The sequence below is a fragment of the Mya arenaria genome, chromosome 14, assembly GCF_026914265.1.
Source record: "Mya arenaria isolate MELC-2E11 chromosome 14, ASM2691426v1".
Lineage (NCBI taxonomy): Eukaryota > Metazoa > Mollusca > Bivalvia > Myida > Myidae > Mya > Mya arenaria.
The window spans coordinates 33,957,674-33,973,191 of NC_069135.1; the positions used below are offsets into that span (position 1 = coordinate 33,957,674).

The 15,518-nt window shown below is 35.6% G+C and overlaps 1 protein-coding gene across 4 annotated transcripts in view; it reads right to left on the reverse strand.

The window, feature by feature from the left end:
- LOC128218573 (serine/threonine-protein kinase TBK1-like) overlaps window positions 1-15,518 on the reverse strand; it is a 35,423-nt gene that overhangs the window by 2,500 nt on the left and 17,405 nt on the right. For all 4 annotated transcript variants that reach the window (XM_052926269.1, XM_052926268.1, XM_052926270.1 and 1 more), the window contains 7 exons: window positions 14,391-14,541; window positions 13,406-13,625; window positions 12,185-12,300; window positions 9,296-9,412; window positions 2,696-2,797; window positions 2,045-2,141; window positions 1,441-1,616 (listed from right to left, as the gene is read on the reverse strand). In XM_052926269.1, coding sequence (XP_052782229.1) covers window positions 1,441-1,616; window positions 2,045-2,141; window positions 2,696-2,797; window positions 9,296-9,412; window positions 12,185-12,300; window positions 13,406-13,625; window positions 14,391-14,541 — 979 coding nt within the window. The remainder of the gene's footprint in view (window positions 1-1,440; window positions 1,617-2,044; window positions 2,142-2,695; window positions 2,798-9,295; window positions 9,413-12,184; window positions 12,301-13,405; window positions 13,626-14,390; window positions 14,542-15,518) is intronic.

Genomic DNA, 15,518 nt, shown 5'->3' on the forward strand with positions numbered 1-15,518 from the left:
AACATAAGCTATTAAATATTAAATATATTTTTTTATAAAACGGAATAAGCTATAAGGAATGTATCATAAATCAAACACATGGCACACTTATGCATGACTTTAGCTTCATATATCAATCAAAAAACCCTTAAGTTTGTGGTACGGGAAAATCTTTATAACATGTTTCAAATAATCATTATTGCTTAATATAAAACGATTTCGCTGAACTCAAACTGACTTGTCAGTAAATTTAGGCTAAAGCGTGTATAACCACTTACGCGCAAAGAGCACGTTTCTTAGAATATATACAGGATAACTTATAATTAATTAATTATGGAAAGATATACGGTTTCAGTTAGATTATTTTTAGCTATCCTCCATACATTATGTCATTATATCAGATATGGTAATATTCCATTCAGGCTTGATATCATGTTTATGAAAAGTATATATATGTGATTTATACAAAATGGATTATCGTCAGATTATTCCAAAATGAAATTAAGGTTTTTCCGACTCCTGAATAAATATTTGTGGAGTTTTGACCTTTTTCAAGAACCAAAACTCTGGTTTCACTAAGTGCTGCGGAAATCGAAACCCCCGGAGCACAACTTCATTACTCAATTAACATTCCCTAAGGTTTCCTGACTATAGGTAATATAGTGTCGGGGTTTTGAACGACACAAGCCCAGAGTTGCACTTTTTTGCTTATTCAAGGGCCGTAACTCTCAGCAGGAAAAGAATACGAAGGCTCACAACTTTATTATCCAATTTCAAGGGCCGTAACTCTCAGCAGGAAAAGAATACGAAGGCTCACAACTTTATTATCCAATTTCAAGGGCCGTAACTCTCAGCAGGAAAAGAATACGAAGGCTCACAACTTTATTATCCAATTTCAAGGGCCGTAACTCTCAGCAGGAAAAGAATACGAAGGCTCACAACTTTATTATCCAATTTCAAGGGCCGTAACTCTCAGCAGGAAAAGAATACGAAGGCTCACAACTTTATTATCCAATTTCAAGGGCCGTAACTCTCAGCAGGAAAAGAATACGAAGGCTCACAACTTTATTATCCAATTAACAATCCTCAAGGTTTCATGACTGTAGGTAATATAGTGTTGTGGTTTTGAACTATCCAAGTCCAGAAGGTTTTGAACTATTCAAGTCCAGGAATGCATATTTTTGCTCTATCAAGGGCCGTAACTGTGGTTTTACTAATTGCAGCGGACATCGAAACCCCCGGACTACAACTACATCATCCAATTTACATTCCCTAAGGTTTTAAGCGACACAAGTTCCCCAATTTTTGTGCGAGCATAAAAACATATTCATTATTTTTTTTCATCAAAAAATGAATCACTCTATATGAAACCTTATTTTAAACCTCTATAATTATTAAAATGATTTTTAGGAAGCAATTTGTTGGTAAAACTTTGAATTTCTGTACAAAAATAGAACGTACTCCGAAGCGAGGCTGTTGACAAGGGCGGAGCGTTCCCCGTACTTTGAGCTGGCGACGGACGTAGCCGAAGAAGCATCGGGAATTTCCGTACGGACGAGTGGAGTCGGTGTTTCGGAGAAGTTCTGGCTAACCATTTGAGAGGACAGCTCGGCAATCCGCTTAAAAGTAGCTTCCACCTAGTTTGAGAAACAGAAATATTGCATGAGATCTAAAAATCTAGAAAAAGCAACGATAGTTTGTTTCCTTCAATCCTCAAGGGTCATACGTACATATCTCGACACAAACACATGCAAGCTATAAAGGAATTGCTTCACGTATTGGAATTGTCAAAGTAAACAAATGTGTCAAGTTTCATGTTAATATGTCCAACGGTTTTCAAGAGCTTGAACTAAAGATATCACTAATGGCCTTAACTCTCCCTTCCTTTAAAACGAATAATTAATATAATCATTCATATTCAAATCCGCTAAACTTGATATTGTATATTTAAATTAAAGTTATTTTGTAGATCGAGACATTTCAAAGATCGAATATGAAGACATGCACCATTTTAACATTCTCAGAAGAGTGCTCATATTAATCTTTTTGCCTCTACTGTACTTACTTTACATAGTTTTTCATCTATCTGTTCTAGGCAGTCTCTGACGCATTTCAGGTTGGACTCAACCTTCGTTCCTCTCACCATGTGCTTCAAGAGAATACTGAAATATAGAACGTCGCTTATTATTGAGTTATATACACACGCAAAGACAAGATTGCATTAAACAAAGAGGATGCATTTCTGCATCATCATCCTCATCACCATCACCACCAAAACCACCACCACAATCATCATCATCATCATCATCATCATCATCATCATCATCATCATCATCATCATCATCATCCTTCTCATTTTCATCATCCTCATCATCATCATCCTCATCATCATCATCATCATCCTCATTCTCATCATCATCATCATCATCATCATCATCATCATCATCATCATCATCATCATCATCCTCATCATCATCATCATCATCATCATCATCATCATCATCATCATCATCATCCTCATCATCATCATCACCACCAAAACCACCACCACAAACATCATCATCATCATCATCTCATCATCATATCATCAGCAGCAGCAGCAACAACAACAACAACAACAACGACAACAACAACAACATCAATAACATGATCAGCAGCAGCACCACCACCACCACCACTTCTAGAACCACCACCACATCTTCTTGCTGGACATTACCTGGTGACTCTATGCGATCCTTTATGGACGGTTTTCAGGTTACAGACGCAGTGACTCTGGTAAAGGTCCACTGTCCGTACACACAGGTCCTCCAGCTTCTCTCTGGAATATACAATCAAACCCGTTTTGAAATTTACCATAAATATAAGTATGTATTTGCAAATAATTATGATAAATGACGACCATTGTATAAGGTATTGTAAAGCTTAGACATGGTGTTATGGGATTCGGCGCGGTTTCAGGTTTCGACGGAGTGGGGGTTTACATGTTGCATGGCCTCCACCCTGAAATGCATTGCTCACCCTATACGCATGGCCTTTGTTTGTTTTATGTAAACATCCTATGTAGAAAATAAATGAGAGAAAAAATATATAGCATGGTCCAACCCTGTAATGCATGACCATCACCCTGTAATGCATGGGCCCCAAACTGTAAACCCCGTGTATACAATGCTTGGCCCCCAAAATGTGATGCATGGCACCCATCCTGTAACCCGAATGTGTGCATGACGTTCAATTTTATTCAATATTCTGAGCACACTATACTCGAGTTCTAAACCGTTTCTTTAAAAGAGTAAACTAACAAGTTCTACCATTTGATCAAGCTTATCTGGAAGCGGAAGGAAAGACACTTCCTTGTGCATTATGAATGGCCAATAATTCTTCCTTGTTTCATTCATTAATCTGAAATAAAATTATGAATGGAATTCTAAAGTCTAACCGAACAAATGAACACTTCCGCTGACCTATATAGAGTACGATGGAGGGGAATATTGTAAATTACAGTACGAACTCATTGGCACCGGATTTTCAGACTCAATCTTTTTTTTTTAAATCCAAAAAAAAGACCCTAACAATTCCCAACTAAAATTAATACTAGCAAAATTGTGAATATATATATATATATATGTTCAATGACATATTTTTATTTCACGATGCGAGTCAAGATGAAAGTCGATCCATATTAATTTATCACATGCACAAGATGTCTAACATTGACTTTATCAAACAGTGCGTGATACATGGATGTACACTAATAAAAACATGACTCTGAACGATGTACTAGTTTCTGGTCACATGTGTGTGAGCATGAGTTATATTGTATTTTTTGGTGGTACCACTCATGTCTGTTAACCTGATCGTGTACTGTACCGACTAACATTCACGCGTGGTATTATTTTACTAGGACATTAAAATCCCCTACCCACGGTCTTATGATTCAAAATTTTGAAATATACCTGTCATACTAAATGACCTTGTTTAAATGACCTATTTTCTTAAAATAGATATTCGGTTGAAATAAACATATTTGTTTGTTAGCACCATTTGACCTATTTATAATAACTTCTATATTCCGGTTCTTACCATGAAAAAATGACAAAAGCTGGCAAAATGGTTTACAAAATGTAACATAAACTGTAATCATACAGGCAGGCCCTATGCTTGTTGACTATGCTTCGAGCGTTTGGTGGGGGGAGGAGGTTATAAACTAGGAGGTACATATCTGGGACAAACACGTGACGTACCAGAGTAAAGGATCGGCATGGTGCATCCAATATCGCAATTATGCTTAAATAAATGCTCTTCAACCACCAACTTGCGGTTGATTATTGTTCTACTTCTTTTATCAATTTTATCAATGGAAATAGTTGTGGTGTTTTCATGGTCAATATTACTACTTTATTACTATGTATACTTGTAGTAGTAGTAGTAGTAGTAGGAGTAACACTCCTGTACACATTCTGAATGAATATCCAACTATTTCATTGACATTTTTATTGACATGCACCAGTATAATGTGAACTATGCAATTTATGCGTGGTAAAGTCCAACAATTTATCATATCGAAATATGTACTAGTTTAAAGGGCACAATATGGCTTGGTGTAATAAAATAATATAATGCATTATTACGTTAAACTCATTTGACTTTAGTCATAGAAAAAAAACAAAGAATAATTTTTGTACAAATAAAAAAAACGCTATATTTTGGCCCTTTTTAACAAGGAGATTAAAAATTAATTATTTTTTTTTATATAAAAGCTAATATACTGCTATCTGTACACAAGTCGAATGATTTGATCGTTAAGGACAAATGAATAATTCATCAAATAAAAAAATACATCAAGCCTTATGGTAATAGTCGATAAAAGATTCATGGCGATATCTCCATCAATGACATTGCATGTACTTAGGATTGGTAATGTGCGTAATGGGTACACACACTTTTGAATTGTTCATACATGGGTTGGTCAAAAGTACTAGAAATTGACATTTGATGAATTATGAAGTATTTTGAAACTGTATTGTAATAGTTTGGAGTGTGTTTAAGAAAACATGGTTTTGTCATATTAAATCTCAGTCATATCATGCAGACTATTTGTTAATGCATATTTCAAAATGGTGATTGATCTATTGGATATCATATTTTCATCAAGTCTGAATGAACTATTATTAACTAGGTCATATTTACTACAAGATCACGTAATCAAAACTACTACTGTTTAGTATGGGGAAAGCGAGGTTAATCATAGACGATGTTTTACAAACATGATAAGGTACGATAAAAAATATCAATGTTTAATATTTCGCACTCCATAACATGCATGCACTCCGTAATCATATAAGTCAAATCGGTGCTTGGTACCAATCGACCCCAAATTCTACCGCATCAAAATTACGCATATACTGGGTTTCGTTAGATTTGTAACATTTATTAAAACTCAAAATACCCTGGCAGCTAATTCCACTCCTTCGTGACTTAAAACTCGTGCGTTGTTGTTGTTGTTGCTGTTGTTGTTGTTGTTGTTGTGGCTGTGTGATGTGGTGTTAGTTATTGATGGTTTCGGTCATTAAAGGTGTATAAACTCTATTTAGTAAGCAACACTTAATTAACTTTGAGTTCACTGTTTTAAAACCGGCTAAAGTAGTATTTTCACACTATAAATAACAAAATAATGACACAACGATTGTTTGAATGTAAGACTTAAATCGACTTAGATCCTTATTTAAACCTGGTGCACGCGTGTCCATCTTTTCTGACCTTTGAAAAGGAATCTACATATGACTATAAACATCAAATTAAACCATGTAACGTATTAGATCAGAACCAATCAAATAGATTTTGAAGTTTTGAGTTTAACGGACATTGTCCGTGGCTCTCTTTCTATTGGCCAAAACGGCAGCTTGTTACTCATAAAATTCCCCTACTCTGAATAAAAAAATGATTACTGTTATAGTGTATCTTAGAAACAACGTCGAACGATATCGGACCATAGAAACAGCGCTTGTATGCCTATTCTTAAAAACAATGACTTAACATAACTCGTGACGTGTGTTCGAGTATTTGTTATGTAACGAACGCGTCAAAGTGTCGACATAACAACGTGATGTTTTTTTTCTTTCATTGAAAAACAAATTCCAGTACACTTAAATCTAATTAATTTAATAGGAATAAGAACTTTATGTGGAAATACATTTCATGAATAATGTACGGTGATTGTACGTTGAAAGACATGTAATCGATATTCAATAACTTATAATATATCTACAAAAATTGATTAAAATCGATACAATACAATGCATACCATGTATTTGTTATGACTATGTGAATGTCATTTAAGATGCTCTCTTACTCCCAAATAAGATTTACCACAATTAATGCAAATGTTTTAATATACCAACAAGAGTGACACTCACAAAATACGCCCATCAATAATTTCTTGGATTCTAAGACAACGTACTGTCACATTGGCCCTTTGAGAAGCAAGCTTTTCAAGAAGCAAATGATTTGTAAAAATCGTCTCCAAGAGATGATTCATCCTTAATCGTACCCAAGAGACAATCAGTGTGTACTTGGCAAAGCATTTATACCGGCAAACATTCTTGGTAAAGATTTTATAGCTACAAACATTTTCAGCAAGTTTGGTGAAGGTCAGATGAGAATTGTTCAAGTTAGAGAGTAGACAAAGCTTAAATGGCAAGGGCAGTAATCCTGAAGTGCTTCGGGGCATTTGGCTGATTATCATACTTGACCGATTTATTTTACCAACAAATATTTTTAGCAAGTTTGGTGAAGATCAGATGATAACTGTTCAAATTAGACAGTGGACAAAGCAAAAATGGCAAATTTTGACCAATTCAAGGGCCATAATCCTGAAGAGCCTGGCTGGTTATAGAACTTTGCCAAGAATTTATACCAACAAACATTTATAGTAGCAAGTTTGGTGAAATTCGGATAAAAACTGTTCAAGTTTGAGAGTAGACAAAGCTAAAATGGCCAATTTTGATAAATTCAGGGGGCCATAACTCTGGAGTGCCTAAAGCGATTAGGCTGGTTATCGAACTTGACCTAGATATTTCACCAACAAACACTTCCATGAAGTTTGGTGGAAATTGGATGAGAAATGTTCAAGTTAGAGAGCGGACAAAGCTAAAATGGACAATTTTGACAAATTCAGGGGGCCATAACTCTGGAGTGCCTAAAGCGATTTGGCTGGTTATTGAACTTGACCGAGATATTTCACCAACAAACACTTTCATAACGTTTGGTGGAAATTGGATGAGAAATGATCAAGTTAGAGAGCGGACAAAGCTAAAATGGCCAATTTTGACAAATTCAGGGGGCCATAACTCTGGAGTGCCTTAAGCGATTTGGCTGGTTATCCAACTTGACCTAGATATTTCACCAACAAACACTTTCATGAAGTTTGGTGGAAATTGGATGAGAAATGTTCAAGTTAGAGAGCGGACAACATTGTGGAGCCGCCCGCCCGCCCGCCGCCCGCCCAATTTTGACAAATTCAGGGGGCCATAACTCTGGAGTGCCTAGAGCGATTTGGCTGGTTATCGAACTTGACCTAGATATTTCACCAACAAACACTTTAATGAAGTTTGGTGGAAATTGGATGAGAAATGTTCAAGTTAGAGAGCGGACAACATTGTGGAGCCGCCCGCCCATCCGCCGCCAGCCGCCCGCCCGCCATGGGTGTTCCCATAATACGGCCAGCGTAAGATGGGCGTATAAAAAGGATGAATAAATGTCGAAAACAGTGGTTCTTATTAAGGATACCATGTTTAATTTGCAATAAAGGTGCAGAAAACAGGGTATTTCTACCTAATGAGAGCATGGTAGATCACAGTAAATCTTTAAGCACTCGCCAATCATTAAATATTTTTTGCGTGTTCAGCTATTAAATACAGGGTTGCAATTTTGTTATCAACTATTAATATTTTCCATTAATGCATTATTAAGTTAGAAGGTAAAGTTTTTCACTCAAAATTTATGTTTGTTATACATGTATATGTATTGATTTTGAATAAGAGTGTAACTTTAACCTTTCATGTTCAATATGTTATACACATCTATAACATTTTCATAAATACGCATAAAAGATGTCGTATATATATCTTTATTAAGGATTCATTTCTATAAATATATATACATGTTTCCATCCTCCCGACCTTTGAAATGGAATCTAAATATATACATATATGTATTATATGAACTTTAGACATGACGCTAGGACGCATTTAGTACTTTAACTTTTTTTATCAAAGATTCATTCCTATTACTATATATATATACACACGTTTTCATCCAGTCTAACCTTTGAAATGGAATCTCTATATATATAATTATTATATTAACTTTAGACATGATACTAAAACACTCATTTAGAACTTGAACCAAAATTATTTCTGACATGACGCATGTCCAGATGATCATGAACCAATCATATATCATCGCTCAAAATGAAAAAGGATATATTTTTCAGAACTATAAAAAAACATGGATATGATCATATCTGCGTTTTGTACAATTGATACAATGATACCAAAGTTTCTTCTATAACTTTATACAGCTAAAACATGAAATCTGTTCCGTGTACGTGTGGTTTGGCATTAACTTATGAGTGCTTGGTACAAAAACACCCGGGTTCAATGAAGGCAAAGGTTCAAAGAGTATGACTATTATATGCACTTGTTAATGTCCTCAGTGTGTTGCACTTAGGAAATAATGGCCATTCGGTGCACACAGGACAAGTCAAGGTGCCATCGAATATAGGGTTTGGGGGGGGGGGGTGTAAGCTTATTTATACTCGCACTCGGGCCTTGCCCATTCGGCGAGTGCTCCGTTAAGATTGTTAGTCATTTTAGGTTTTTGGAGCATAGTGCACAGATAGAATGTAACCCTGGTTAGAGCTACCCTGGTTCTTTAACGTGCACCGGTGTATAGCACAGCCATCGGGACCCCCATTTAACGTCCCTCCCGGAAGACGTTACATATAGAGTTTAATAGTTAGTACTGTCTATCATACCCTAGAAATGTCACAGGAACGTGACAAATGCACCCATTAGATCTTTGTCGAGCGTTTTAATGTAATCGCTGTGTATATATACACATACATGTATACTTACTCATCGTGTTCATCCGATTATAAGGGTGAGGATGTAACACAACTAATGGTTTGGATTAACAACAGATCCAAACAATGCTATATATTGCCCGTCAGTGATTTTCACTCTAACATATATACATATATACACCAAACATGCCTTTCTACAGGGTTTGAAAACGTATTATTTTGTATAATACGAACCGCTCAGTTTTGTGAATGAATTCCTCATGAGGATGCAGACTTCCATACTTTTTGTGCTTTGAAAATGTGCTCGACACTGCCTGAATTCCTTGACGCAAATGACCGATTTTTGTTAGACTGAAAAATAATAAAACGACATTTAATCGGTTTCGTAAACCACGAAGTTAAGGCAAACTATTATGGGGTGGTTTGCAAAAAAAATGCATAAAAATTGATTGCTAATTTAAAAAAAATATGGACAATCAGAAAACCTTTTTTCAGCTTACAGTCACACTGACCTTGACCTTTGACCCACTGACCTCAAAATCAATAGGGTTCATCTGCTGGTCATGACCAATAAGCCTACCTAGTATGAGGTCCCTGGGTCAAAGCGTTCTCAAGTTATTGATCGGAAACCGTTTTTCATGTTAAGGTCACACTGACCTTGACCTTTGACCCACTGACCTCAAAATCAATAGGGTTCATCTGCTGGTCATGACCAATAAGCCTACCTAGTATGAGGTCCCTGGGTCAAAGCGTTCTCAAGTTATTGATCGGAAACCGTTTTTCATGTTAAGGTCACACTGACCTTGACCTTTGACCCACTGACCTCAAAATCAATAGGGTTCATCTGCTGGTCATGACCAATACACCTACCAAGTATGAGGTTCCTGGGTCAAAGCGTTCTCAAGTTATTGATCGGAAACCGTTTTTCATGTAAAGGTCACACTGACCTTGACCTTTGACCCACTGACCTCAAAATCAATAGGGTTCATCTGCTGGTGATGACCAATACACATACCAAGTATGAGGTCCCTCGGTCAAAGAGTTCTCAAGTTATTGATCGGAAACCATTTGGTATTCCGACCGACCGACAGACAGACAGACCGACCGACCGACCGACCGACCGACCGACCGACATGTGCAAAACAATATACCCCACTTTTTTCAAAAGGGGGCATAATAAGCGTTTTACAATTAGAACCGACAGCTTCTAAATAAACTACGCTCCAGTTCGTTTAAGCAAAGTCGTGAATATAATGTATGGATAAAAGGCATTTCGATCAGTTAACAAAGATAGATGTAATAGTACTAGATCAAATTTGCACGGCATACTTCCTTATTGGATACAATAGCTATATGACACTGTTCCCGCGCATCTCTATGACAACAGGTTAGTGTCTAACAATTTACAGTTAATACAGTGTTTCCGGTAGAACATAATAGTTAGGGAAACATATTGCAGGTTCAAAGCTGCACTCTCACAAATCGACAGTTTTGTAAAGTTTTTTGTCTGTAAATGAGCCAATTGTTTTGCGTAAATGTCTAGACACCAGTGGTACAAGACTGCTGACAAAATATCAGATCGCAGTTTTTCATATTTACGTTCGAAAATTGATGTTTTAAGGCTAAAAGCGTTCCAAAAGCTTTAAGAAAAATTAGTTTTTCGGTATTTTTCTAAACAATTGAAGTCTATTTTATTGTGAGTTAACTAATATGACTGAATTAAAGGCATTGGTACCAAAATCAGCTGATTCTGAGACAAAAACGAAAAGAGGCCAATTTAACTGTCAATATGTGAGAGTGCAGCTTTAATTTAATTTTAAATTAAGGTCGAACATAATGTCTTCTTTACCAGGAAGAAGGATATCTTATTCCATTCCGGAATATAAACTTCATAGGCTGAATATCGTGTGGAGAGAGATCAGCTGATTATTTTAATCATTATGTTTATATTAACAAGGACGTTCCGTGTATTAACTTTGAAGCCAATGAAAAACATGTAAACATCATTCATTCATGTTTAAAAGTTTCCCCCGAAGACTCTAGAGATCATTTGCAATTTTTGCCAGTTTAATATCAAGTGCATGTATCAATCAACAAATGCTCATGGACGTCACAGACTTCCGTAAAAGCTTGCATGTACTCTAAGACTTCGAGTTGACATGGCGGACCTGATATTGCATTCCCATTCCAATGTCTGTGTATTTGCTGCTTTATGTATACTCGTTTGTCATGTCTATAATAACTATTCTTATTCATCGGTGGTTTGATTCATAGCATCATCACTCTGGTGTACCAGAATGGTATCTATGAGGATATTGATTCTGCTATTCTTCTTCAAATACTATCTGTATATATGAGAATATTGATTCATCTTTCTTCTTCAAATATAGTTGCCCTTTTGTAACTCTCGTTTGTCATGTCTATAATAACTATTCTTATTAATCGGTGGTTTGATGCATAGCATCATCACTCTGGTGTATCAGAATGGTATCTATGAGGATATTGATTCTGCTATTCTTCTTCAAATACTATCTGTATATATGAGAATATTGATTCATCTTTCTTCTTCAAATATAGTTGCCCTTTTGTAACTCTCGTTTGTCATGTCTATAATAACTATTCTTATTCATCGGTGGTTTGATGCATAGCATCATCACTCTGGTGTATCAGAATGGTATCGATGAGAACATTGATTCTACTATTCTTCTTCAAATATTTATCTGTATATATGAGAATATTGATTCATCTTTCTTCTTCAAATATAATTGCCCTTATTTATTTTTGATCGTAAGGTAGGGGAGACTTAGGGTAGCACACATATTTAAACAGTCATGTGCAGGTATTCATAAATAATCTTAAGTCATTACCTAACTTCAGCCATTTTCCTAAGTTCTTTTAATCTGTCTGTGAAAATATTCGGTCACACATTTTAGCCTAAATTGTTATAATTATTGGAACTACTTTTTATGCGCAGTCACCCATAGTCGCGATTGCGTTCATCAAATCTTGTCAATGTTCAGTTTAATTTCGTCCTGTCCAGACGTCCAGTATTTGACTTAAATTAAAAAGGTAATTGTTTTCGAAAATGGCCGAGGTGTTCCGAATGCCACACAAGTTACTAACCAATGGTCTTGCTCGTTACATCCTAGATGATCTACGGCCCCTGGTGTTGAGTGCTCCCTCAATTTGTTAGTCAAAACGTCGAGGTACACCTTGATTTCATCTTGCCGGACAGTTGTCTGCAATCGGAGAAATGTCTTGTTAATAACGTTTGCTGAGTCTATGTGAAACAAGAAGTGTACTGGCAACTCCATTTTACAAAGGGGGCATTGAAGCTTTTGTTAGTTTGAAACATAAAGAAACTTATTGCTTGCTTGATTTGGGCATCCCTCAAGAATACTGAACTGAGGAATCGAGATTTTGATTATGATTCGATAGGAAAAACAGTGAGAGATAAATGGTTCCAAACAAAATGATTTAAATTCACGGTTTTATTTCACGATCTTAACGATGCACTCTTACTCTCAAGTAAGATTTACCACAGTTCATAAACACGTTTTAATATACCAAAAAGAATGAATACATGGGTAAAACAATGGTTCTTATGAAGGATGCTGAGTTTAATTTGAAAGAAAGGTACAGAAAACAGGGCATCTTTTAGCACTCACCAATCATTTAATATGTTGGGGGTTTCAGCCATTAAATATTCAGTTACAATTATGTTATCAGTAATTCATATTTTCCCTAAATGGCTTAAAATGCATTATTTAGTAAGTAGTTAAAGGTTAATACTCAAGATTTACGTTTGTTTAACATGTATATATATTGATTTTGAATAAGAGTGATATTTAAGAATACTTAACCGAGGAATCGATATTTTATCTTTTGATTCGATTGAAAAAATAGCGACAGATGGATAGTCCCAAACAAAATTGACAAGGTTTAAATCAACAGCTTTACTTCACGCTCTTAAAAGATGATAACATTGAGAGGCGAGGGTATTAGTCGAATAAGATGACGTGTTTACATATACATAAATTTGTTTATCCTAAATGTAAAGTGCATGTAAACAACATTTTTTATTGACAAACATTGGAAGAAACCTTCCTTAATTCGTTGAAAAGAACAGATGGGACTTTCTTTTGTACAACTATCGGATATTCAAATAAAAAAACATCCGTTAAGTGCAAACAAATATCAAGTACACTGCAGGATGACGTACATTCATTGAAAATCAATTCGAGTGGTGAAAGCGAAAAGGTTCTATCTGCTTCTTTATTTAATGTCACTTAGAACCTTTTCGCATTCAGCCCTCGAATTTCTCCGGATATGTTTAATACGTACTTTATGCAAAACGTCTGCTAAATTGACGTCATGTGTACAATAGGATGCCATATCTTTCAAATATTTTGTGGTTTGTGTTTCTCGCAAAATATTCATGAAGAACTTTGTCATTTTCTGGCTAGACTCTATCATTTCAACTCTTCTCTTTGTGGTAACGAGGTGTGTTTCTGATTCTGGCACAAGAGTGACTGCAGGACGCAAAGTTTCTTCCACATAGTACCTGAAATATACAGCATATCTCAATCTACGCTTTCTCCCTGTTTACTAACTTACAAAATACGGATAAGCATGTACTGGTTTTATTGAACAACACAGAGAGTACACTGTATGACTCATATTGTTTGTAAACATCAATGACTCATGCTAGTATTTAGTATGTGTGTGCTAGTATTTAGAATGTGTAAACAAGAATGCGGTTAAAATTGACAAACATGATAAGAAAAGATTTTAAGTCAACAAAATTCGTCAATGGCATACCGTTGGCCCCGATTGACCGAATTACCGTCTGAAATGCGCATTTACGTAAGGGTCATTGGAAATATGTCCTGGTATTCCGGAGTTGGAATATGCGACTGAATAATGCGTAGTATACTATGTCGGTTATTACGACGGAACGAAAATATTTGATCTACTTTTGACATCATATCTTAAATTATATTAAAATATGTTAAATTGACCGAAGTAGTAAAATTCTTCCTTTACTGGTAAGGTGAACTGCGCAGATATTACCTATACGAGTTAAACTTTTCCTTTTGCCGCTATTGTATGTATTTATTGTGCAGGTAAACAATAATCACTTTATCGGGTTGGAATCGATATTGATTTTGAAAACCTTATATCTTTGATTTCAAAGCCTGATATCTAAAGATTAAGTATAAAGGGCATTTGTTTCATTATTACCATGAAGAAAAGAACTGCCGAGCTAACTAACGTTCAGGCATTCAAAACCAATATTTTAGTAGCATAACACACAAACACCACTTACCTAAGATGAATGATAGATTCCAATGCCAGATCTTGGCAAACAATTACTTCTTCAGCTCGAAATTCTATAAAGTAAGCAATTCCAGCGCACTGTTTTGCAACAGCAGAATCGTTACTCAGGGAGGTGTCAAATACGAGAGACGCGAAGGGAGCTGAAACAAGGGCACGAAAACTTATTGACAAACGTTTGAAAAATGGGGACACACAAGTTAGAAGGTCTAAAATACAGTAAAAAACGTTTGAAAAACGGGGACACACAAGTTAGAAGGTCTAAAATACAGTAAAAACACGTTATGTCGAACTCTGTTATCTCGATATTCTGGTTATATAGATTTCTTTTCAAATGTTTTAGGTTAGACATGATTTGTATTTCGGTTAAAGCGAATATTCGTTATCCCGAACAATTTCCCAAGGTCTGAACGACTTCGACAGAGTGAGTTTAACTCTCTTGTATTGTTATGGCATAGTTGTTTCCTATATGATAAATTATTACTATATTGTGTTTCTATTCTCTGGCAGGCTATATGAATGAATAAACAGACGAAACTCGCGATGTCGAATTCTGTTTACTCGAAGTTCTTGTTATATCGATTTTATTCAAATGTGTTGTGTTAGTAATGATTTGTATTTCGGTTAAAACGAATATTCGTTATCTCGAACACATTTCCAAAGGTCTCAACGACTAGGACAATGTGAGTTTTGACTGTATTATTATGGTACAGTTGTTTTTTTATAATGATGAGTTATTATTATATTGTTATTTTCCCTGGCAGGCTAACAGAATGGTAGTAAATATCTTGCAGCCTGTCCGTCTGTCTGTCTATGTTAATACGTCTGCCTATATAACAAAGTATATACGACTGTAAATCTATTTTTTATGTTGTTAATATTTGTATTTGCATGTATTTGATGCAACAACTTCGTAGCCAGTATACATGGTAATATCTTGCAGCCTGTCCGTCTGTCTGTCTATGTAAATATGTCTGACTATATAACATTGTATATACGACTGTAAATCTATTTTTTATGTTGTTAATAATTGTATTTGCATGTATTTGATGCAACAACTTCGTAGCCAGTATACATGGTAATATCTTGCAGCCTGTCTGTCTGTCTGTCTATGTAAATA